Genomic DNA, 26,798 nt, shown 5'->3' with positions numbered 1-26,798 from the left:
CTTCTATGCAAAGATCAGGCCACAGCGGCCTCTCCCTTGGCTGCCCAGGTGAATGCCTTTGGGCCTGACTTCTGCAGAGCCTTTGGGAAGCCCATCTCTCAAAACTCCCCCTGGTCCAGGATCCGTTTTCCTGGTCTCACATTTCTTAGGGAAGTACTGGTAGGTCCTCTAGCGTCCACTGGCCTAGTTGGGATTACACCTAAAAATCCAGGTCCGGCCCTAGCCGGTTTGGCTTAGTGGATAGAGCGTCTGGCCTGTGTACTGAAGGGTCCTGGTCAAGGGGACATGCCCAGGTTTCTGGCTCGATCACCAGTAGGGGGCGTGCAGGAGACAGCGGATCAGTGATTCTCATTATTGATGTTTCTCCCTCCCTCTCCCTTTCTCTCTGAAATCAATAAAAAAATATTTGTAAAAAAACCCTCATGCTTGCCACTTATTTAAAAAAAATCAGGCCAGGTCAAGGTTAGTCCAAAAACAGTGGGAGGAGGAAACAGCTCATATAACCTCCCCACGTGCTCCTGACACAAGTTCCCAAGCTGTTCCCCACCCCCGGACCCCCGGCCCATAGCCACCTGCTCCGCTGCAGCCACACTGTGTGTCTGTGCTGTAGACACACCAGGCTCCTCCCTCTCTGCATCCTCTGCCCTTGCTGTTCCCTCAGCCTCAAAAGAGGGACCCAAATCCCCCTGACTTTGCGAGACTGGCGACCGACCCCTTGTTCATTCTCCCGTTCTGACCTCAAATGGCCCTCCCCAGTGGCCTCCCCAACATCGTATCTGAAGAACCCTCTGCCCACTCTACTCCCCTTCCAGTCCCCCACCTCCAGCCCTGACATCATCCTTTTAAATCTCCTCCCTGGCTCTTGTCACTCCCCGGACCTATCTTCTTCTTTGGTGTGTTTCCTTATTTACCATCTGTCTCCCCCCAACTAGAAATGGAAACTCGGAGGGTGCAGGGAAAACTGTAGCTGCCTTATCTGCCCAGAGCCTGGCCCGGCCTTCTTATTTTGGAAGGACTGTATGATTGTGTGAATACATAGATGGACAGGTGGTGACTAATTGGATGAGAGGATGTGTGTAAGGACAAATGGATGGATGGATGAATGGATAGGTTGATGGGTGGATGGACCCATGAGATAAAATTTACCCATGTAAAAAGGTCAACTTAGTTAGGCCATTACATCATGTCCCTGAGATTAGGATGTACTGCCACCTGGTGGTGGAAATAATAACATCTGAATTTGCCTTGGGCAGCTCTCCCTTCTCCAGAAGTCAACTATCTCCCATCTACTGGCCTCACCCTTGTCCGGATCACTCTTCCCTTCCCGAAGTCCCTGGGGAGCACCCCGTTACTTGGCTGGGGACGTGGCCTTTCCTTTGCAGAGTGATGACGCCATTTCTGAAGTAAAACCAGGGCTAATTCGGTAAACATTTACTGAGCGCCGACTTTGTCAGACCGTCTCCAGGGACAGGGGACGTTGGAGAGCAGGCAGGGTCCCCATGGAGCTGACTCTAATGAGGGGCCGGACAAGGAGAGGAGACGCATAGGCAGGTGGCTTCCCATGGAGGCAGCACAGGCCGTGGCGTGGAGAATGGCGCAGAGGGCTGTACCGTGAACAGGAAGACACGACTGCATGTGATACTGGAAACTTGGGCCTGCCAAACACTGCGCCTCTTTTTCAGAGTCAGCAGCGGGAGGTCTAGCACCTTGTTCTTCCTTTGGAGGAAAAATTTCAGTATGTGCCTGGCGGCTCAATGTGCGGGAAGTCTGCGGAGGGCGGCTCCTGGGTGTGGGTGGAATGTGTCTCGGCCTTCTAGTGTGGATACGTCTGTGCCAGTTACCCAGTGCTGCCACTCGGCCAAAATGCCGCTTTCTGTTGCCCGCTGTCTGAATGCAGAGATGGCCTTTGAACTGTCTTTCCCTTGTCAGCTGGCACAGCTTGAGCTGTGTGAGTGGAAGGCCCGGACAGGATGACAGGGACAGGATGAGTTGCTCTCCCTGGCTCCCAGGCTTCTCTTGTTTGGATCCTGGGGCTCATGGCTTTTCTTATACCTGTCTCCAGTGGCTTCCTCAGCACCCCTGTGGGCAGGCCATCTTGCCCCAAGTCCAACTCACACAAGGCCCGTTGGCCCACAGACTTGGACATCTGTATTCCTAGTTCCCGAGTATATCACTGCAACAGGTGCCTGGAAACTGGCAGTGTCCCATGTGGACTCTCTGACCTAAGAGGGGAAAGCCATGGAGCAGAAAGGGCTAACTGGAAGGCCCTGGGCCTTCCCCTCCCTAACAGAGGAAGCCAGAAGCAGAGAACTGCACCCCCTAGGGAACTGCAGAGATTAATGCCACCATCAAAGATGTCCAAGGAGCACCTCGCACACTCCAGTTTCACTCACTCTTTTGGAAGGTGCAGAAGTCGTCCATCTTGGAGAAGGACTCTGAGTCTCCTAGACTGCTATGGTGCCTCTGAGTGTAGCTGCGGTCCCAGCTGAAGCCTCTCCATTGGAGCACATAAACCCGGCCGATATCATATTTGAACTTCAGAAAAATCAAAGGTTAAAAAAACCATCTTGAAAGAAGCCACAGGAAAAATATACCTTATCTATAGAGGGACAAAGATAAGAACTACATTTAACCCCTCAGAAGCCAAGCAGGCAAGAGGAGGGTGGAGTGAAATATTTAAAGCTTAAGAAAAAAAGAAGCCAACCAAAAATTCTGTACCTTATGAAATTATCCTTCAAAAGTGAAGGAGAAACTAAAACTGTCTCAGACAAAGAAAAATTGAGGAAATACATTGCCTATAGAACTATCTGCCTTATAAGAAATGTTAAAAGAAGTTCTTTGGACAGAAAAAAAAATAATATAGGCTAGAAGCTCAGAGCTATGTAAAGAAAGGAAGAGCATCAGAAAATAAGTAAAGTTAATAAAAAAACTTTGATTTTTCTTATTTTTAATTGATCTAATAAATAACATTAGTTCAAAATAATAGCAGTAACAACATATTTGATCAGGTATTATTATGTATGGATGAAATGAATGACAAATGATGAGAGGGAGGCATTAGGAATGTTTTGTTATTATAAGGTATTTGTATGTGAAACAGTCATAAAACAGACCACATTCTGGGCCAAAAAACACACGCTAGGCCCGGCTGTTATGGATCAGTGGTTGAGCATTGATTATGAACCAGGAGCTCATGGTCTGATTCCTTGTAGGGGCATAAGCCTGAGTTGTGGGCTCCATCCCCAGTGTGGGGAGTGCAGGAGGCAACCTATCGATGATTCTCTCTCATCATTGATGTTTCTATTTCTCCCCCTCCCTTTCTCTCTGAAATCAATAAAAAACAAAACAAAAACAAACCAAAAAGCATATCCTAACAAATTTAAACAAATGAAAATCATACAATCTCTGCCTTTACACCATGGTGGTCTTAAACTAAAATTTAAGGACAATAGCAGAAAGACAGCTGAAAAAGTCCTCAAATACATGATGATTATAAAACATACTTCAAAAGAACACATGGGTCAAAGGAGAAATCTCAATAGAAATTATAAAAAACAGCCGAGACCAGTTTGGCTCAATGGATAGAGCGTCGGCTTGGGGACTGAAGGGTCCCGGGTTCGATTCCGGTCAAGGGCATGTACCTTGGTTGCGGGGTAGGGGGTGTGCAAGAGGCAGCTGATCGATGACTCTCTCTCATCGATGTTTCTGGCTCTCTGTCTCTCTCCCTTCCTCTCTGTACAAAATCAATAAAATATATTAAAAAAAAAAAAAAAACCAAAAAAAACATTTTGAACTAAATGAAAATACAACCTATCAAAATTTGTAGAATACAGTGAAAGTAGTGCTTAGAGGGAAATATATACAATTGAATGCATATATTAGAAAAGAAGAAATTAAAATCAAGAATCTTGGCTTTGCCGAAGCCGGTTTGGCTCAGCGGAAGAGCGTCGGTCTGTGGACTGAAGGGTCCCAGGTTCGATTCTGGTCAGGGGCATGTGCATTGGTTGCGGGCACATCCCCGGAGGGGGTTGTGCAGGAAGCAGCTAGTCGATGTTTCTCTCTCATCGATGTTTCTAGCTCTCTATCTCTCTCCCTTCCTCTCTGTAGGAAGGAGCAATGGAATATATATATTAAAAAAAAAAAAGAAGAAGCTTGGCTTTTATCTTAAGAAATTAAAAAAAGAAGAACACATTAAACTCAAAGCAAGCAGGAAAAAGGAAATAAAAAAAATTAGAGCATAAGTCGCTGAAATTGAAAACAGGTATTAAATAGAGAAAAATCAAGATGTAAATCAAAACAACAATGCGGTACCATCTCACACCTGTTAGAATGGCCAACATCAACAAATCAACAAACGACAAGTGTTGGCGAGGTTGCGGAGAAAAAGGAACCCTCGTGCTCTGCTGGTAGAAATGCAGACTGGTGCAACCACTGTGGAGAACAGTATGGAGTTTCCTCAAAAAATTGAAAATGGAACTCCCCTTTGACCCAGTAATCCCACTCCTAGGATTATATCCCAAGAAACTAGAAACACCAATCAGAAAGGATATATGCACCCCTATATTCATAGCAGCACAATCTACAATAGCTAGGATTTGGAAACAGCCTAGGTGCCCGTCAGCAGATAATTGGATCAAAAAACTATGGTACATCTACACAATGGAATACTATGCTGCCATAAAAGAGAAGGAATTCTCATCTTTTGCAGCAACCTGGATGGAATTGGAGAACATCATGCTGAGTGAAATAAGCCAGTCAATGAAAGAGAAACACCACATGACCTCACTCATTTATGGATAATAAAGAACATTATAAACTGATGAACCAAAAGTAAAGCAACAAGCAGACTGTCAAATTACAGCAGGGAGGGTAGGGAGATCTGGGGGAGATAATAGATCAACTGAAGAACTTGTATACATGCATATAAGTACAACCAATGGACACAAAACTCTGGGGAGGGAGGGTATTTATGGGAGGGGGACAATGGTAAGATATGTACCCAGATAACAATTTAATAAAAATTTAAAAAAATAAATAGAGAAAAATCAACAAAACTAAAAGCTAGTACTTTGGAAAGATCAGTGAAATGGATAAGCCTCTAACTAAGAAAAAAGAGGTAGGATACAAATTACTGGTATCAGAAATGAAAGAGAGGACATCACTATATATTCCATGAACATCCAAAGAATAATAAAGGAATTTATGAACAATGTTGTTTTGTCAAATTTGATAACCTAGATGAAATTCCTTTAAAGACACAACATGTCATGACTAACACAAGAAGAAATAGACATTCTGAATAGGCTTATATCTATTGGAGGAATTGAATCAATAATTATAATCTCTCAAAATGGACAGCACCAGTCCCACGTGGTTTCACTGGTGAATTCTACCAAGAAAGAAATCAAGCCAGTTCTCTGCAATCTCTTATAGAAAACAGAAGCAGAAGGAAGACTTCCTAACTCATTCTCTGAGGCCAACATTACTCTTACACCAAAACCAGACAAAGACATTGCAAGAAAAGAAAACCACAGACTATTATTTCTTGTGAAATAGCTGTAAAAATCACCAGCAAAATGCTAGCAAATTGAGTCTAACAATGTCTAAGAAAAAATTACACACCACAAGTAGTGTTTCCCCAAGGTCTGAAAGACTGGTTCAACATTTGAAAGTTGCTTAATGTAGTCCATCATATCAACAGGCTAAAGAAGAAAAACTAGATGATCATATCAATAGAGCAGAAAAGGCATTTGACAAAATCCGTCACCCATTCATGGTAAGAACTCTTGGCAAACTTGGAATGCAAGGGAACTTCCTCAACTTGATAAAGAACATTGATAAAGAACCCACAACTGACGTTATACGTAATGGTGAGAAACTTGAAGATTTCATGCTAAGATCAGGAATCGGTAAGGATTCCCTTTCTCACTATTGATTTTCAACATTGTAGGAGAAGCCATAACAAATGCAGTAAGATAAGGGGAAAAAAAGATATGCAGACTGGGAAGGAAGAAATAGAATTGTCTTTGCTCACAGATGACATGATCATCTATGTAGTATACTCAAAATATTCGACAAAACAAAACAAACAAAACACCAGGAAGCAATTACAGGAAGGTAGCAGGACACAAGATTAATATGAAAAAGTCAATTGCTTTCCATGCCTGGTCAGTGTGGCTCCATGGTAGAGTGTCAACCCATGAACCAGGAAGTTACAGCGTGATTCCTGGTCAGAGCACATGACTGGGTTGTGGGGTTGAGCCATGCAAGAGGCAGCTTCCTATTTACCAACAAGGAGGTGGGATTTGAAAATAAAAACACATTGCCATTTATATCCTCCCCCACCAATGAGATACTTAGGTATAACATCTAACAAAAATATGTTCCAGAGCCACATAAGGAACACCTCAAAACTTCGATGAGAAATATCAAGAAAGAAGTAAATAAATGGAGAGTCCATGTTCAATGGTTTCAAGATGACATTTCTTCCCAACTTCATCTATAGGTTCAATGCAATCCCAGTCACAATGCCAGCCAGTTATTTTGTGGGTGTTGGCAAACTGGTTCTCTAAAGTTTATATGGAGAGGCAAAAGACCCAGAATAGCCAACGTAGTATTGAAGGAGAAGAATGAAGACTGAACCCTGACGCTGCGCATCTTGAAGACTTACAAGAGAGCTAACATCATCAACACAGTGTGGAACTGGTGGGAGAAGAGGAAAATAGATCCATGGAACAGAATAGAGAAGCAGACCCAGGTAAATATATAGTCAACTGGGCAGCCATATGCAAAAAAGAAAAAAATAATCTAGACACAGGCCTATACCCTTCACCAACAGTAACTCAAAATGGATCATAGATATAAAATGCAAAACTAGAACCCTCCTAGAAGATAATAGAGGAGACAATCTCGGTGACCTTGGGGGTGGTGATGACTTTTTTTATAAGGCAATTAAAAAAATATATTTTATTGATTTTTTTACAGGGAGGAAGGGAGAGGAATAGAGAGTCAGAAACATTGATGAGAGAGAAACATCAATCAGCTGCCTCCTGCACACCCCACATTGGGGATGTGTCTGCAACCAAGGTACATGCCCTTGACTGGAATCGAACCTGGGACTCCCTCAGTCCACAGGTCAATGCTCTATCCACTGAGCCAAACTAATTAGGGCAGTGATGACTTTTTAGATCAACACCGAAAGCAGGATTTATGAAAGAAATAACTGGCAAGTGGGACTTCATTGAAAGTCAGAGTTTCTGCTTCATGAAGATGATGTCAACATAATGAGAAGACGAGCCACACACTGGGGAAAATGTTTGCAATAGACACATCTGATAAGGGACTGTTATTCAAAGTAGAAAAAGAAGCCTTAAACTCAACAATAATAATAAAAAAAGAATAATCTGAATTTTAAAATGGCCAAAAGACCTGAACAGACACCTTGCCAAAGAAGATCTACAGATAGCAAATGAGCACGTGAATAGATGTTCAACAAGCATGTCAATAGCAGGAGGCAGCTTGTTTAATTGTTGCAAATTAAAACAACAATGACATATTGCTGCACACCTGGTAGGATGCCCCAAATCCCAAACTCTGACAACACCAAATGCAGGTGAGGATATGGAGCAACAGGAATTCTCATTCATCGCCTGTGGGAATGCAAAGTGGGACAGCCCCTTGGAAGACAGTTTGGCAGCTCCTTACAAAACTAAACATACTCTTAACATGTGATACAATAACCGTACTCTTTAGTATTTACCCAAGTAAATTGAAAACTTATGTTCACACAAAAACCAGCACATGGGTGTTTATAGCAGCTTTACTCATAATTACCAAACTTGGAAGCAACCAAGAGGTCCCTTAGTAGGTGAAGAGATGAAATGAATGGTGATCCATCCAGATAATAGCATGTTATTCAGAGCTAACAATAAATGAACTAGCAAGCCATGAAAAGACATGTAGGGACCTTCAGCGCATGCTACTTAGTGAAAGAAGCCAATGTAAAAAAGCTATCTTCAGTAATAAAAGAGAAATATTAAAACTGACCATACATCCGTGGCGTCCACCAGCCAATCAGGAGTGAGTATGCAAATCAACCCAACAAAGATGGCAGGTTCATTTGCATATGTGGGCACGAAGCAAAGACTGAAGACTCTGGCCCAAGCAAAGACTGAAAACTGAAGACTGAAGAGGCTTAGCTTCTCCACTGTGGCCAGAGCAAAGGCTTGGGTCCTGGGTGCCGGAGGAAAACCGGTGCTGGCAGCCAGGGGAAGGACGGTGTATTACATGTATCTTCATGTAACAGGCATCTAGTGTACTATATGATTTCAACCCTATGACATTCTGGAAAAGGCAAAATAATGAAGACAGTAAAAGGACGAATGGTTTCCAGGGCTTATGGAGGAGGGCGGTGAATAGGCAGAGCACAGAAGAGGTTTAGGGGAGTTGTACTATTCTGTATGATAATGCAATGGTGGATACACATCATTATAAATTTGTCAAAACCCATAAGATATACAACACTAAGAGCAAATGTAATGTAAACTATGGACTTTGGATGATAAGAACGCATTGGTTTATTAATGGTAACAATCTGACTGTAACAAAAGGCACCACCTGGTGCAGGATGCTGATAGTGGGGGGGAGGGGGAGGTTGTGTGTGTGGGGGAGAGGGGATGGCAGAGGATTACAGGAATTTTCTGTACTTTATGCTCAATTTTGTTGTGATGCTAAAACTGCTCTAAAAATAAAGTTTATTAATTAATTTTTTAAAGCAATGGGAAAGGCCAGGCAAGTTTGCTTCTTTCAAAAAAAAAAATTAATACAAACCTACTGTGTGCACCCATCCACCTGGGCTTATCTGTGTCATTCTATGGACCTCAGAGGCAAGGAGAATCAATGTGAACACGAGGTTCATTCTGTTTGCTTCATTGTTGAATCTGAGCAAAATGTCTCACGTTTTCTGACAGGTACCCATGGAACTGGAGCAGGCTAACGAGTTCGTTTGCAAGCAGGATAAAACCTCAGGCTGAGATGATGGTTCTCGAGACACCTGTTGCATGCCTCTCCCTCACCTGGGACAATGGGAAGGCTTGTCAGTAAAGCTGCAGGAGGGTATTGAAAAGGACAGGGTTATCTTCCGGGGGTCTGGTGCACTCCCCGGCAATTTTGTGGTTCCTCTAGAACCGACTCCTGTAGCATGAAATTCTCCAGCCCCCGGGTCCTGCAGGGGGTGGCTCCCCGAGGCTGGCTCCTGCCGGACACTGTGCCCGCACACCCAGGGCCCAGAGCTCCTCCTGGTACCACGCAGGCAGTTGGGCAGCAGGTGCCACTAGTGAGGCCCTTCACTACGAAGGGCTCTCTTGGCGCCCTTCCCGTGAGTTATGGACATGCTCTTGTTAGTAAGGGCTTCCCTAGAAGAGGCTGTTCGTCTGATCTTTTTTTTTTTTTTTTTTTAATATATTTTTATTGATTTTGTACAGAGAGGAAGGGAGAGAGACAGAGAGCTAGAAACATCGATGAGAGTCATTGAGCAGCTGCCTCCTGCACACCCCCCACCCGGGATATGCCCGCAACCAAGGTATATGCCCTTGACTGGAATCGAACCCGGGACCTCTCAGTCCCCAAGCTGACGCTCTATCCATTGAGCCAAACCAGTTTTGGCTGTTCGTCTGATCTTTGACTCCTTGTTTCTGTGTCCTGGTTGGACCCTGACTAATACAGCACCCGGAGAGCTTGCTGCTTTCTGCTCATCTGACCCAATCAGCACCATGTCATCGATGCGATGTCTGGTGCGATGTCATGATCATGATAGAGGTCACTTTATATTTCCACAAGCTTACATGTGTAGGTAGCACACTATATGCTTCCTGCAAAAGCATAATTGACAAAGCCCTAAGGTGAGGCTGTAAAGCTGTGCCATTGGCCCTGCCAGGTAAAGGTACACTGCTCTGGGAAACCTTCCACGGTGGCATGGAGGGAAGCACTTCAGCCAGGCCAGGGCCGGGTTTATGTGTTCCCATGGAGATGCTCCAGCTGGGACCACAGCTGTACTCAGAAGCACCGCAGAAGTCTAGGAGACTCACAGTCCTTTTGCAAGATGGACGGCTTCTGCACATTCCATTCCAAAATGGTGAGTGAAAGTGGGGTGTGCGAGGTGCTTCCTGGAGGATGCCGTTCTCTGCTTCTGGCTTCCTCTGATAGGGAGGGGAAGGCCCAGGGCCTTCCAGTTAGCCCTTTCTGCTCCATGGCCTTCCCCTCTTAGGTCAGAGAGCCCGCGTGGGACACTGCCAGTTTCCAAGCACCGGCTCCAGTGATACACTCAGGAACTAGTTATACAGATATCCAAGTCTGTGGGCCGACGGGCTCTGTGTGAGTTGGACTTGGGGCAAGACTCCTTCTGTCACCTGGCCACAGTAATCCCCACTGTGACTGGTGCTGCTGGTCCTGGGATCATGTCCATTCCAAACCAGTGTCTGCACAGTTGTCAGAATGGCTATCATCAATAAGTCAAAAACAAGTATTGGAGAAAAGGGAACCCTGTGCACGGGTGGTGGGATTGTGTACACATGCACCCCTATGTTCACTGCAGTATTATTTACAACCAGAGACCCGGAGCACAAAATTTGTGCATGGGGGAGGGGGGAGGGTCCCTCAGCCCAGTCTTCACCCTCTAGCAACCTGAGATCCCTTGGGGGACATCCCTCTCTCAATCGGAAACAGCTGGCTCCTAACCACTCACCTGCCTGCCTGATCACCCCTAACCACCTCTGCCTTGGCCCCCACTGCTGCGGCTTGGTCCAGAAGGTCATCCGGAAGGTCGTAATAGGCTGTCTGGTCTTATTAGCATATTACACTTTTATTGTTATAGATAGGAAAGATATGGAAGCAACTTAAGTGTCCATTAATAGACAACTGGCTGAAGAAGTTGTGGTACATACATACAATGGAATATTACTCAGCCATAAAAAGAATGAAATCTTGCTATTTGCAACAACAAGGATGGACCAGAGGTTATTATGCTAAGTGAAAGAAGACAGACAGAGAAAGACACATATCACATAATTTCAGTTATATGTGGAATCTGAAAAAGCAAACTAAATAAACAAACAACACCAAAGTAAACTCATTTAACGGGGAACATTTTGATGGTTGCCAGTGGGGGAGGGGCTCTGGGAAAATGGGTGAAAAAGGAGAAGGGATTAAGACATGCAAATGGCTGATTGTAAAAACAGCCAGGGGGGTGTCAGGTACAGCCTGGGGAATACAGTCAGTAAGATTGTACCAATACAGGCAGGTGGGCACTAGACTGATCAGGGTGATCCCTTAGCAAGTTATTTAGATGTGTAATTGCTATGTTGTACACCTGAAACTACCCTGTTTCCCCAAAAATAAGACAGTGTCTTATATTAATTTTTGCTCCCAAAGATGCGCTAGGTCTTATTTTCAGGGGATGTCTTATTTTTCCATGAAGAAGAATACGGTACACATTTATTGTTAAATGAAAATAAAGGAAATTTATTACCTGTATACGGTACGGGAGTACGGTAGTTGTCAACACAAACCAGACAAACTGTGAATCCTACAGTATCAAGAATTTACTCATTTATTCAATGACAATCATGTCATCATCTTCTGGAACATCATCATAACAATCCAATTCCTGAATTTCCTGGTGAATTTCTTGTGACTCCATTTCTTTCAGAATCAGTGGACCAAATCTCTCATGTTTAGCCTGGGGCAGGGGGGGGGACTTATTTTCGGGGGTGATACCTTATATTTCACTCAGAAGGAAACCTGTAAGTAGGTCTTATTTTCGGAGGATGTCTTATTTTCGGGGAAACACAGTAATATAACATTGTATGTCAACTGTAATTAAGAATTTGTTTTACACACAAAAATAAATGACAAAAAAATAACAACAAACTTAAGCAGGAGAACCGTGTGTGTGTGTGTGTGTGTGTGTGTGTGTGTGTGTGTGTGTGGTGGTGGTGTCCCGAATGGTCTGTGTTCCTTTCCTCCAGGCACAGGCACTCTGGTGAGTGGCTGCAGAGCCTGCAGGAGGCCTGGGAGGCGGATTTGTGGGATACAAACACTTGAGGGGAAACACAGACTCCTTCCTCCAGGGGACCCGGCCTCCTCTCCGACCTGGGGCTCTGGATCTGTGAACTGATTCGGGTTTGGAAACGGGGTGAGAAGCTGGGCTCTCCACTTCGATGTCGGCTGCCAGGCACCTGGAGAAGGCCAGGCCGGTCACGAGGCAGAGGGCGAGGGCTCCGTGGGAGGAGCAGACGAGGCAGAGCACACAGGCCTGGGGTGGCTACTTTGAATAAGTTCAGGGGCTCCGGGCCAGAGGTGCTGTCCCTAGTTGTCCGGAGCGCGGCTGTGGGTGGTTAAGTCAGGGAGCGTGGCCTGGAGTTGCTGCAGGTGGACGGAGGAGGTGTTTGGGGGTGTGGGCTCTGGACTGGTTGGTTTGCATGTGGAAAGCCCACTCATGGGGATGCTGTTTTGTTTTTTCATTTGTTGGGTGTTTTTTTAAAAAAAATATTTTTTATTGATTTCAGAGAGGAAGGGAGAGAGAGAAACATCAATGATGAGAGAGAATCATGGATCGACTGCCTCCTGCACCCCCCACATGGGGATGGAGTCCACATCCTGGACATGTGCCTGACCGGGAAGCAAACCAGGACCTCTTGGTTCCTAGGTCGACGCTGTTTACATATCTCGCCAGCCCCTGGCTCACACTGGCAGGGACAGTCCCTTCTGAATCAGCAGGGTCACAGATGTGAAAACATCAGAATGACAAAGACATGGCGAACACAGGAATATGGAGTGGATTCCGTACCCTGAGTAGGTCAGGTCTGTGAATAGAGACAGGCGGGGAGAGGAAGGAGTGGAGTGAATGCTTCTCACCTGAGCTTTGTTTTTTCTCACCCGGCTGAATGTGGCACGCCGGCCAGCTCTCTCATCTCTCACTTTATAACTGAGACAAGAGCACAGGGCATCCTATATGATTTTTGCAGTCTTAGGACCCCACCTACGTTTGGCCTTATGACTCAAAAGGCCCCACCCTGCAGCCTGTCTCCTGGGGACAGGTGCTGGGGCTCCACTCCTGTAGGGACAGGGCCTCCCCAGGTAGAGCCCTGATGCTTTATAGCACATGTGTCAAACACAAGGCCCGCGGGCCAAATCCAGCCCGCCAGGCCTTGCAATGTGGCCCGCACCGCGCTGTCATCACTGCACTCCGCTGTCAGTTTATGACATTGTCAGTTTATGACTGTTCAGTAAACCATTCGGCCTGCGATTTAGGCAGGATTTTAAATTTTGGCCCCTTCTCTGATTGAGTTCGACACCCCTACTTTATAGGGATGCCCTTGAGCTCTAGTGAGTCTTAGCTTTTTTAGCAATCAATCAATCAATCAATCAATCAATCAATAAAATAGGCAGGGGGTGGGGATAGTGGCCACCGGGAAGGTTCGATGTAGAAATGAAATAAATGAAGTGGGATAAATGGTGTGCACACAGTAGCTGTGCAATAAGTTGACGCTACCTGAATTCTCGGTCCAGACAGTGGGCGATGGCTCACGAGCATTGTTACAGCGGAAAAATGAGCAAAAACATTCCATTGGAAGAGAGAGGAAGGACACCAAGCCAGCTGCAGACAGGGATGTTACATTAACGTAGGTGTTAATTCCCATTTCAAACTGTGGCAGAAAAGGTGATGCAGCTGAAATGGAGACCTTGCCGAACTGGTCACCAGATGAGCCCCAAACCTGCTGGGTAACTCAGAACAAGTGTCTTAACCTCTCTGGGCCTTGGCGCTCTTCCTTATAGGATGGGTTCCCTTTCAGTTTGTTAATTCTCTGACTTTGATAAAACCCAAGCTAGCCCTAACCGGTTTGGCTCAGTGGATAAAAGAGTGCCCACCTGCGGACTGAAAGATGCCAGGTTCGATTCTGTTCAAGGGCATGTACCTTGATTGCGGGCATATCCCCAGTGGGGGGTGTTCAGGAGGCAGCTGAATGATGTTTCTCTCTCATTGATGTTTCTAACTCTCTCTCCTTCTCCCTTCCTCTGTAAAAACATCAATAAAATGTGTGTGTGTGTGTGTACATATATATATATATATATATATATATATATATATATATATATATATACAAGCTAGAGCTGATTTCATGTTGCTGTTTACTTTCTGGCTGAATGCAGCCTCCATTTGGGGGCTTTGCAGGCAGGTCAGTGTGGCTAGGACAGGGGGAGCAGGGGACAGGGCGGGGACGGGGGTGTCGGAGAGGAGGGTGGGATGGGGAGTCCCATAGGGCCTGGAGGACATTCTGAGGCCTTTGGTGTTTCCCTGAAGCCGCATGGAGGGCCCACAGGTGTTTCCCTGAAGCCGCACGGAGGGCCTGTATGGAGGCCAAGGAGAGTCAACACCCCACACTGGGCCTTTGAGCAGATGATCCTGTTTGCAGACTAGCCTTTCGGGAGCTCCCTCATCCAGTCCCAGCCAAGCCTGCTCCTGAAGCTAATCAGCTCATTCCTGTGGGACGTTTGTGGCCACCCTCAGGGCACTATTGCCACAGGCTTACCTGTGGCCTGTATCCTTACCTGTGGCCTTTGTTACACTGAGAGGCTGACACACTGAATTCCGTCGGCTCCTGGCAGATGCTCAAGAAATCACGGGGAAGGCAGCCAGCCAGTGTTTGCGGAGCGCCTCCCTCCGCCAGCTTCGCAGGAAGTACCCCCTTGGCTGTACAGAGTGATTCCTCAACAAGCGCTTGTCAGGTGGGCGAGACATTGAATCGACGAGCAGTGCTGCCTCCCAGCTTCTCCTCTCTACCACCCAGGGGTCCGTGCTAGCGGCGCCCTGACGAAATAGGCCACTTGCAGTCGTTCAGTTTGGCTCTGCATGCGAGGCTCCTCACCTTCAGGTCCAGTCCGGGCAGCTGGGAAAACGAAGAGCTGTTTTCATGGCTTGTCGGGCAGCCAGATCTGACCCGAGCCCATACGCTGGTGCGTTCAGATCGCAGCTAGAATGACGGCAGCTGTTGCCCTTATGGCTCCTAGGTTTGCTGCGGAAATCTTCATGTGTGCACACTGGAATTCCTTCTCCGCGCCCTGCTGGGTTGATGTGTACTCTACTGTCTATGCTCCACTTGCGTAATCTTGTTACAGGTATTAAAGGATCAGGAACACGTGGGGGTCATAATGAGATATCCCCACACTCTCACCAGGTTGGCTAAAATGGGAATTAGGGACCACATAAAGTGTTGGCAAGGATGGGGAGCAGACAGATCGCTCCTTCGTTGCTGGAGGGAATGTGAAATGGTGCAGCCACTCTGGCATGTCTAACCATAGAGGAAGGAACCGATTTCCATGGAGAGACTCCAGGGGAACATGGGGTGCATACAAGAAGAATGAAGAAGGCAAAGGTCAAAGGCAAGTTTCTGGTTCAAGATCAGCCGTGTGTGCTGTGAGACGTTACCCCGGTGCAGGAATAGCCCCCAATACTACCAGGCAAGGAGTTCTGGAGGTCGCTGAGCAGGCTCACAGACCAAACTGAGATGGTCTAGTCACAAGGTGTAAGCCCATTTAAAACGTAGCAAGAAGCAAGGGGAAAGAGAAGGGTAGTCGCCCACATTGAATTAGGTGCCCGGGGGTGGCAGATGCATATCTGCTCCTCCCGAGCACTATTCACGGGTCTTCTCTCCTTGCCACATCCGGCGGGAGATGGTTTCAAAAGCCATAAACTTCACACGGATTTCATGTGTGTGGTCTCCAGGCTTTTTGCAATTTCACCTCCTCTCACTCCCACCAGCACCCACAATAAACATAACCAGAGAGAGGACCCGAGTGTTCCATGTTGCCCTTTTCCCCAGGTCATGTGACATCATTCATCCATCCATCCATTCCATGATGACTCACTGGGCACCTATAGTGTGTGCTAGCCACTGGGGATGCTGTAGTGAGTGAAATGGACATGGCTCCTTGCGGAATTGTCATTTCCTTGGGAAGACAGAAAATAAGCAGGGAAAACAAACACATGTAATTCCACATTCTAAAGTGGTTGGAAGCCTGGCTGGCATGGCTCAGTGGTTGAGCCTCCATCTGTTTGATTCTCCAGTCAGGGCATATGACCAGGTTGCGGGCTCTATCCCCTGTGGTGGTGGGGGGGGGATGCAGGAGGCAGCCGATCAATGGTTCTCTCTCATCATTGATGTTTCTCTCTCTCTCCCTCTCTCTCTCTCTCTCTCTCTCTCTCTCTCTCTCTCTCTCTCTCTCTCTCTCTCTTCTTTCCTCTCTGAAATCAATAAAAATATTTTTAAAAATCAAAGAATATTGTCGCCGAAACCAGTTTGGCTCAGTGGATAGAGCGTCGGCCTGTGGACTGAAAGGTCCCAGGTTTGATTCTGGTCAAGGGCATGTACATTGGTTGTGGGCACATCCCCATCGGGGGGTGTGCAGGAGGCAGCTGATCCATGTTTCTCTCTCATCGATATTTCTAACTCTCTGTCCCTCTCCCTTCCTCTGTAAAAAATCAATAAAATAGCCGGGACCGGTTTGGCTCAGTGGATAGAGCATCGGCCTGCGGACTGAAAGGTCCCAGGTTCAATTCTGGGCAAGGGCATGTACCTTGGTTGCGGGCATATCCCCAGTAGAGGGTGTGCAAGAGGCAGCTGATCAATGATTCTCTCTCATCTATGTTTCTAAGTCTCTATCCCTCTCTCTTCATCTCTGTGAAAAATCAATAAAATATATTTTTTTAAAATCATTAAAATATATATTAAAAAAAGAGAAAAGAACAGTGTCTATGTATTCATTCCTCCATTCAGTAGACATTTGCTGAGCACCTGCTAAGTACCAAACCTCTGGGGATAAAGCAAGGAACAGAACAAAAATTCCTGTCTCCCTAGAAGTTATATTCTACAGTCAGGAAACAAGTGAAGCATGGTATTATGTCAGATGATAATAAAAGACGTAATTATAAATTAAGCAGGATTGTGTGTGTGTGTGTGTGTGTGTGTGTGTGTGTGGTGGGGGGTGGGTGGTTACAATTTGAAATAAGGTGGCCAGGGTGGCCTCACTCAGAAGTGACCTTAGAGCAGAGGCTTGCAGTAGGGAGGGTTGGCTCAGCTGGCATCCGAGGAAAGAATGCTGCTCAGAGAGCAAGTGCCAAAGCCCCGAGGCCTCCTGCACAGACTCTGGAGCAGCAAGAGAGGTCGAAGGGCAGACATGTCCAAACTGTCTTCCTAGTGCGGGGCCCTTTCTCGCCGCGGCACCAGGATGGAAGCTGGCCCCGGGAGGCCTGGTTTCCAGCCGGGCCAGGTTGCACATGCCACGTTCTCCTTTCCGTGGGCTTTGCAGAGCCAGGTCCTCACTCGAGTCTGTGACTCAACCTGGCCTGGGCGCCTGGGACATGAGGAGGTGGGGCAGGCAGGGTGTGATATAAGTGTCGGCGATCTGTCAGCTCCACACTGTGTCCTCAGCGGCGTGTGCTGAGCGCGGCCGCTGGTGGCCTCCTCGGTGGTAGAGATGATGATGGCGGTCCTCCTGGCCCTCCTGGGGTCCTCCTTCCTGGGAGTTGGGCTGTGGGTGACCTGCAGAACCTTCTTCACAGTGGACATCCCCGTGGGCATCAGCCACCCCAAGAAGCTGTGGTTCTTGAACTTCCTGTTCCAGCTGCTGGTGGCATTGGTGAGCTCTGAGTCTTATTTGTCCCCTCACTGGGAAGATGAAGGGGAGAGTTGGCAAAGCAGAGCAGAAGTTTCTAGTTGAATTAAGATGCCGGCGGTAGAGGCTGACAGTGTATTCTCAAGCCTGAAGGGTTCCCATTGGGTAACCAGTGGCTCTCAACCTCTTTCCAGGGTTTCCCAAGCTGAATGGGCTGAGAGCCACAAGATTCAAGAATGATTCCCATTCTCAGGAAGAGACAAGGCCCACTCCCCACCCCCCACCCCCCCCCACCCCACCCCCCGGCCCTGTCTCACCTCCTTCACAGCACTCAGCCGGCTGTGAAGCCATGAGGACAGGGATGCGTTGATCTGGATCTTTGGGGCCCCCGTCCCACCTGCCTGCTAGCTGGAACTGGCCGAGGACAAAATGAAGAGGCGAGCTAGCAAATGAGCACAGATGAACAGAACTGCAGAAGGCGGCTTTATAGATACGGATAATTTAATTTGCCTCGGAGAGAGGGAAGGCTGTTCCTGTTTCTCTTTCTTCTTTCTTTTTGGGAGAAGGAGGGGGAGGGAATAGAGAGATAAACACACCCAAGGGAAAGAGGCATCCATCGGCTGCCTCCTGCACGCTCCCTACTGGGGATCGACCCTGCAACCAGGGCAATTGCCCTGACCAGGAATCAAATAGGGGACCTCTTGGTTCAACCGCTGAGCCACATTGGCTGGGCAAGATGGAAGGCTGTGTGTGGCATTAGATTCTGCTGGCTGTTGTTGGTGTGCGTAGTTTAGAAATCCATGTAGTAGGTCATGGCGAGAATCGTGTGGAGCTTGGCAAGAAGGGTTTGCCATGCCATTCTAAGGGCTGGCAGAAACAGCAAACAGAAAATCCGTTTCTTAAGTCTCTTACGTAATGACGAGCAATTGCAAACGCCTGTTCTCATGGGAAACCATCGGCGCAGAAGAACCCAGGTACCTCAGGTTTCTTTGCCCAGGGTCAGGCGATCGTTCGCTCCTGTCCTCTTCCTGGCCTGGGCCTTCGTAGTCTGCAGTCCGGGTCCCCAAACCCAGAGACTCCGTTTCCTCATCTGCAAAAACAGGGAAGTAGTAGTCCCGATTTCATAGCCTGTTGTGGCGAGGCAGTGAGTTGAGTGTGTGTCTGAAGGCCCAGCTCAGAGTGAGCACTCCATAAATATTAGCCTTATCACTGTTGGTTGATTTGTTGTTGTTTTTTCTACACAGATGTATGTGTTGTGCAACTAATACCTGCCATCCGCCAGTTCTAGCTCTGAGGATCAGTCATGGCAATAAAGTCCCAGCTAGAGTCTCCCCCAGAGTGGGGGAGATTGGGAGATGGAAGGAGGAGGAGAGACAGCAACATACAAACAAAATGATTCCCAGAGTGGCAAGTGCTGTGGGGAAGGGAGACAGAACTTGTTGATGGGGTTCCCCAAGCCCCCAAGGGTGACAGAAGGCAGGGCGCCTGTGAATTTAGATGAGGTAAAAGTCACCCCACTTTCCCTAACCTCTAATGAAAATATACTATTTCTTCCTGTTCTAAATGAGGGTGATAATCCAGTGCCGTGACAGCAGAGTGGTGACCTGGTCACCAGAGGGATGGCATATTTTCTGAGCAGGTTACAGTGGTGGCAGATTCTGTGAGAACGCCCACGTGTACCCCATTCCTTTGAGATGATGACGGTAGAAGACCAGCCCCCAGATCTCGCTATTTAGTGCGCTAAGAAGGAAGCCCACGTAGTATGTCATCACACGTTCACTTCAGTATTTGGATGATTATATTAAAACTGGTGACCCGGTGCATGGATTCCTGCACATTGAAAGGAAACTAACTGGAAGGTGGCCAGTGGGGTAGGACCAGGCAATATTGGGCCAGACACGCCCTGGAACTAACTTCCCATGGTCCCTCCCCTGCCGGCTGCACCTGGGGTGGCGCCATGGGTGGAAGAGCATCTGCAGAGTGAGCGAGGTCCCTCCGGCAGGTGGGTCCCTCGGCCTGGCCTTCGGGGATCAGGCTGAAACCGGCTCTCTGACATCCCCCGAGGGTCCCAGAGTGCGAGAGGGCACTCTGGTGGTCAGTGTGCATCATAGCCACCAGTCAGAGGCTCAGACACTTAGCATATTAGCCTTTTATCTATATCTATATCTATATCTATATCTATATCTATATCTATATCTATATCTATATCTATATCTATATCTATATCTATATCTATATCTATATCTATATCTATATCTACATCTACATTTATATCTATATCTATCTATCTATCTATATCTATCTATATATCTATATTTATGTAGATAGATAGATAGATAGATAGATAGATAGATAAAACTGCCTTCCTTTGCCACCCCATCTATATATTCAAAAACATTCTGCCACGAGGTCACAGGCTTCACTACCAGCCCAGAGGCCTTGGCACTGGAAAGGTTAGGAACCCTGGAAAGACAGTGCCCAGGGGCAGACCCCACTTTGTTTTTATTTTTATGAGGCAAACTTTCAGACATACACCAACAGTAGAAAGAATCCCCACATCCCCACTCCACAGCTTGAGTGACCCTGGCCCATCTCGCTTCATCTGTGTCCCAACCTGTCCCTCATTCCCATTTACTTATGAAGCAAGTCCTGGATGTTATATTTTTTAATTGTTTTTTATTGATTTCAATGAGAAATCAAAGAGAGAGAGAGAGATCAATGATGAGAGAATCATTGATCGGCTGCCTCCTGCACGCCCCACACTGGGGATCAAGCCTGCAACCCAGGCATGTGCCCTGACCGGGAATCGAACCGTGACCTTCAGGTTCATAGGTGGATGCTCAGCCACTGAGCCATGCAGGGCTGGCTGAATATTGCATTATTTTATCCAAAACTATTTCCATAGGTATCTCTAAAAGATAAAAACTCTATTCTCCCCTTTTAGAAAAACCACCACAATGCAGACATTATATCTTTAAAATAGCAATAACGCCTGGGAGGGCCAGGTTGGCTGGGGAAGGGGTCCAGTAAGGGGAGGGGAGTCTCTGGAAGGAATGCCAGGTACAGGCAGAGCTGGAGCAGGGACCCTGTGTGGGTGGGGCATCCCAGGTAAGGGGAACCCTCAGGGGTGGCCAGAGCCTGGTCTGCAGGGCTGGGTTGTGCAGGATCCGGGGATGGGAGAGGTCTGAGCCCTCTGGTGCAGGGCCAGTGCCGGCTGGGACGTTCTGCTTGGGGGATGGAGGCCGCCCCTATGCGGAGGGTATGTATGACTGGGGGGGGGGGGGCTGCGTGGGGGGGGGGATAGGAGTGGTTGGGATGGCGGGAGGGGGGGGGCGCGGATGGCAGGACTCCCAGGGACATGCCGAAATCTTTCCCACTGCATTTCCTCTTCTCTGGCCAACAGGGGATGATTCTTGAGAAACTGAGGATCTGTTCGATGCCCCAGTTCATCCAATTCATACACGACCTGCCCCCGTACAGCAAGGATCCGGATGTGGTGGTCACCGACCTCCGCTACGGGAGCATCCCGGTGAAGCTGTACCAGCCCAGGAGGGCTGCCAGCAGCCTCCGGCCCGGCATCGTGCTCATGCACGGCGGCGGGGTGATCCTCGGGAGCTTCAGTAAGAGTCCTCCCCTGAGGCCCGGCCTGCGGGGTGACGGGCCGAGCGGTGTGGGGGCGCCCACCTCCCGGCAGGAGGCTGCACTCCCGTCGCCTTCTGGGGTCTGGATGCCGCTGTGATGACCTGGGAATACCCAGTCCATTCAGGCAGCAAAGATGCAGAAGGATCGATCTCTTTCCGGAAGGGAGAGAGCAATCGATGCCTGTTTGGGTTCCCCCACTATGCGAGAGTAGGGCGTCCTGAGGACGGCCTTCCTAAGCCGGAATGATACCAAGCAAGGAGGTAATTCTCTTAGGACCCAGCTTGCTGAGATAAAGCCCAGATGCTCAGTTGTAGCCCTGGGCTGGAGGCAGAGATGAGGTGTGTCCCCATGGGAGGAGCTTGGCAGGGGCCACTATCTCTGCTGGGTGTGTGTGTGTGTGTGTGTGTGTGTGTGTGTGTGAGGCGGTGCTGTCTCCATAAGGGCTCTCTGCGAAACAGATGCTGTTGCTTTTCACCTTTTTTCCCCCCCCTTTCATATATTTTATTAATTTTTTACAGAGAGGAAGGGAGAGGGAGAGAGAGTTAGAAACATCGATGAGAGAAACATCAATCAGCCGCCTCCTACACACACCCCACTGGGGATGTGCCCGCAACCTAGGTATATGCCTAGGGGACAATTTGCATATTGGTATTAGATAAGGTGCATAGGAGGCGACATAGAGATTCAGACTTGGGTCTGAATCCAGAGTTCCCACACAGAACCACTGTACTGATGGCCCAACAGCTTCTCAGACATTGTCCATGAACATTCACGTGGTGGTGGTTCGTGGGCAGGGGCTGCCAATGATGGGTAAGGGAAGCCCGCTAGCTTTCCTAGTGAAGTAAGAAAGCCTCTTCTTTCCAGAAACGTACCACAAAATATGCTGTAGTTTGAGCAAGGAGAGCGACTCGGTGGTTTTAATGATCGGGTGAGTAAAGGGGAGGGTAGGAGGGCGGGGAAACCACGCTGGGACCCGGAGTGAGTGGGCGGGAGGTGGGGACTCAGACAGCAGCGAGTCGCGCGATACGGAGAGCAAGGACACCAGCCAGGAGGAGAGGAAGGAAGAGGGAGAGGCGGAGAGGCAGAGAACAGGCCCTCCTTCCTGTGGGCAGCCCGTGGGCATGTTTCAATGGGGTGCTCTGGGCAAGGCATCCTTTGGAAGCTGGGTGGGGGGTGGGCTGCCTTAAGCTGCCAAGCTTCAGAGCATAGCACTTTGGGGTGGAATACTCCTGGTTGAGCAGAACAGCCCAGCACGCCTCTCCACTAAATACCCACAGTGCTCTGCGCCATCACCAGGACAACCACAAACACCATCACATCAGTTCCAAGTGCTCTCCGGAAGGAGGGCTGCCCTGGAGAGATCCAGCAAAGGAAGGGAGAAGAATTAAAGAGCTACTCTCTGTCCTAACTGACCTTGGACAGTCACCTACCCAACCTGGGAAGGGGGCGAAGAGGGCTTGGTGGACATGGGGCAGGAGGCCCCTCCTTGGGCCTCCGTGTCAGGCAAACTGGTCACTGTCGTGGTGTGGCCTCATCCTCCTGTGAACAGGGTCCCGCTGGGGCTGGGAGGGGCCCCTGATGGTGCCTCTCCTGCAGTTTTGTTGAAATGCACACCCCAGGAAGAAATACCAATTGCCAAGATCTTGGTGGGGCTCCATTTCCCGGCTTTCTGGTGGCACAGCTGGCTGAGTAGAGTAAAAAAATGATAGATGCCAGTCCGGGCTCAGGGGGAGAGGCCCGGATAGCACCTCACCTTACAGTTCTTGGCGCCAAGACCGTTTCTGCGGGGAGAATGGAAACCTGGACCCAATGGTTGGCCTTCACATGTCCTACTGCACCAAGAGATGGTCAGTAAAATATGCCAGCAGATACCTGCAGGGACCCTATGTTGTGACCCCTGGGGAGACAGCGTTTAGGACTTAATGCATGGCCATCCCAGGCAGCTCAGAAGAGGGGGCATCAGAATGGACATGGCTGGCAGAAGCTTTGTGGATCCCCAAAAGCAGTGGTTGGCAAACTCAGTCAACAGAGCCAAGTAACAACAGTACAACGATGGAAATTTCTTTTGAGAGCCAAATTTTTTAAACTTAAACTATATAGGTAGGTAATTGTTATCAACTTAATTAGGGTACTCCTAAGCTGGCCTCTGCTAAAAACGCAAGGGGCCAAAGAGCCGCATGTGGCTCGCGAGCCGCAGCTTGCCGACCACTGCCATAAAGCATTTCCTAAGTTAGAGGCCAGCATTTAGAAGAGCGACATTTCTCTCCCAAACTTGATTTCTGGAACCTCTGGGAAAATGCCGGGCTGGCGAGCCCACGTGACAGCTGCCCCTGCGTGAAGCCAGGGGCTTGAGTTGGGGTGACTGATCTGAAAGTGGTGCATACTAGTATGTTATCTGCTGGCAAATTGGTAGCATCGGAGTCTTCAAGAGGCTAGGCCACTAAGACCTGTGAACATGGCAGCGTTATTTACTATCTAAATCCAGGCTAGCCTGAGGTTGCTCATAAAAAAAAAAAATCCAAAAAGTAGGGAACAGGTGTGAGCCGGGGCCGCACCAGCAGGTAGGTTCAGAGGGAGGGGGGCTCCTGGGCTGGTGAGAGCTAAGTTGTGGACCGATAGGTGGATGGCAGGGTTCTTGAGGTCTCCGCCTGTCCCCTCACTTGAACATGGAGAAGGTGTGACTAGCAGCTGACACTTACAGAGCGCATGTGCTGGGGACTGAGGATTTTATGTCTATGAGCTCATGTAAGGCCTGTAGCTTAACTTTAACTGCTCAGGTTTCCGAAGGAGGCATTAATGGAAGAACTTGGATGCTAGACGCAGGTGTTTTGGGCAATACTGGGGTGATGAGTGTAAACCACGTTCCTTGATTCCCTTTTAGATACCGCCTGGCGCCCAAGCACAGGTTCCCGTCGGCCATGAATGACTGCTTCGTGGCCACCACCCACTTCCTGAAGTCCCTAGATATGTATGGGGTGGATCCAGCCCGGGTCGTGGTCTGCGGTGACAGCGGGGGAGGGGGAGCGGCCGTGACAACATGTGAAAAACTCATGGCTCGGCCAGATCTGCCCAAGATCCGGGCTCAGATTCTGGTCTACGCCACTCTCCAAGTCGTGGATTTCCAACTGCCTTCCTTCCAGCAGAACAAGAATGTCCCGATGCTCTCTCTGGACTTTGCCATACGCTGTATGAATTATTACCTGGACGTAAGCCTCCAGTGGAAGAGCGCCATCCTAAAGGGCGCCCATATGCCTGCCCAAGTCTGGGAAAAGTACAAAAAGTGGTTGAGCCTGGAAAACATCCCGGAGAGGTTTAAGCAGAGGAGCTACCCCCCGGTGACCCGTGCGCCCTTGAATGAGGATGCTTACATGGAGACAGACATCCTTCTGGATTTGCTGAACTCGCCCCTGCTTGCAGAAGACCAAGTTGTGTCTCAGCTTCCGGAAGCCTGCATCGTGAGCTGCGAGTATGACCTTCTCCGCGACAATTCACTGCTGTACAAGAAGAGACTGGAGGGCCTGGGCGTCCCGGTGACCTGGCACCACATGGAGGATGGTTTCCACGGGGCGCTGAACACCTTCGGCATGGGATTCTTTCAATTCCCCTGCGCCACGAGGATTCTGAGGGTCATGGTCCAGTTTGTGAAGGGGCTGTGAGAGTGTAGGTCCCGCCATCATCCAGTTCCTTATGGGTCTCTCTTGCTGATGAAGGAGATGCTGGGTGGGGCCAGGGAAACTATTGAGATTGCCATCTTCTTCTTTAAAAATACAAAACAACAACCCCCCCCCCCCCCCCAGCCTGGCCAGTTGAGCTTTGATCTATGAACCAGAAGGTCATGGTTTGATTCTCCGTTGTGAGCTAGATCCCCAGTGTGGGGCATGCAGGGGGCAGGCGATCAATGATTCTCTCTCTTATCATTGATGTTTCTATCTCCATCTCCCTCTCCCTTCTTCTCTCTGAAATCAATAAAAATATTTAAAAATAAATATATATATTTTTAATCACAAAGTATATTTTTGTTTTATTTTACATTTTCATTAATCTTCACACACACACACACACACACACACACACACACACACACCATTGATTTTTAGAGACAATAGAAGGGAAGGGGAGAGGCAGAAACATCAATATGAGACACATCAATTGGTTACCTCCCACACATGCCCTGACCAGGCTAGGGATCAAGCCTGCAACCAAGGTACATGCCCTTGACTAGAATTGAACCTGAGACCCTTGAGTCCTTGGGCTGACGCTCGAACCACTGAGTCAAACTGGCTATGGCACCATCTTCCCTCACATCAACATTTACTCTACTGGGTGGATATCAACACTCACTCTACTACAGAAGCTAAATTAAATCCTGAGTCAAGGTACATGGAAGTGGCAAGAGAGGACAAGGACCATGGGCAAGTTGACCACTTGCCCCTTAGGAATAGCAATTCCTTTAAAAGGATGACTCATATCTGGTCTTTGTGGCCAAGTGGTTGAGCACCAACCTATGAACCAAGAGGTCATGTATGGATTCCCTGTCTGGGCACATGTCTGGGTTGTGGGTTTGATCCCTAGTAGGTGGTGGGTAGGAGGCAGCAGATCAATGATATTCCTCTTATCATTGATGTTTCTATATGTCCCTTCCCCTTCCTCTCTGAAATCATTAAAAAAATATTTCTTAAAAAATGGCCTGGCTGGCATGGCTCAGTGGTTGAGCAACAATCTATGAGCCAAGAGGTCATGGTTCGATTCCTGGTCAGGACACATGCCTAGGTTGCAGGCTCGATCTGCACACAATGGCATGCAGGAGGCAGCCTATCAGTGATTCTCTCTCCTCATTGATGTTTTCATTTCTCCTTCTCCTTTCCTCTCTGAAATCAATAAAAATATATTTTAAAAAATTAATAAAAAAGGATGACCCAGGCTCCCATGCTGAGTCTTCAGGAGACTCTATTCCTGGTTGGCCAGTGGCTTTTATAGACCAAGACCCAAGTTTATAAAACCCCCAAGCATTCCTTTAACTGGCTTCCAGTGGAATGTTTGTGCTGAAATATGGGACAGAGAAGAAACCATTGGGTGGCTTCTCGATCTATTCACAGCAGGCAGACCCTCAGGTGGCTTTGTTAGAGAACGAGAAACCACTGGTTGAAAGAACATTGTTTGGTAGACATTCAGCTGTTGGGGAGCACTGGGATCTGAGATGCATGGTCCCTTTTGAGACAGACCTCTGAGTTGATTCTGGATGGCTTCCCTCCTGGAGTTTGGTCTTTGTTATTTCACTGCTGCCTCTGGAGGCAGGTGGAGAGACATGAGCTGACCTTCTGGAGCGTTGGGTGGTTGGCTCTTCCACTGCGGGGGTGCCAAAGAGTGGGATGAGCCACTGGAGGATTGTGCCCAGTGGAGGTGAGTGGGCTATGCTTTAGGGACTGGAAGCACTGTTAGATGGACCTCCACCCCAACCACCTGATAATAAGTGCTTGCAGCCCTGC

At 48.2% G+C, this 26,798-nt stretch overlaps 1 protein-coding gene across 1 annotated transcript in view; it reads left to right on the top strand.

Moving 5' to 3' along the window:
- Positions 1-24,968, top strand: part of LOC311618119 (arylacetamide deacetylase-like 3) — a gene marked incomplete at both ends in the record, with an annotated part of 48,030 nt that extends 23,062 nt beyond the window's left edge. Inside the window, 3 exons of the mRNA XM_084875365.1 lie at positions 21,074-21,290; positions 22,177-22,240; positions 24,194-24,968. Coding sequence (XP_084731491.1) covers positions 21,074-21,290; positions 22,177-22,240; positions 24,194-24,968 — 1,056 coding nt within the window. The remainder of the gene's footprint in view (positions 1-21,073; positions 21,291-22,176; positions 22,241-24,193) is intronic.
- Between the last annotated feature and the right edge of the window lie 1,830 nt (positions 24,969-26,798).

This window comes from Pipistrellus hanaki (genome assembly GCF_964339955.1).
Source record: "Pipistrellus hanaki genome assembly, chromosome: 2".
Classification (NCBI taxonomy): Eukaryota; Metazoa; Chordata; class Mammalia; order Chiroptera; family Vespertilionidae; genus Pipistrellus; species Pipistrellus hanaki.
The sequence above is the reverse complement of the archived record's forward strand: the minus strand, read 5'-3'. Positions and strand labels throughout refer to the sequence as shown.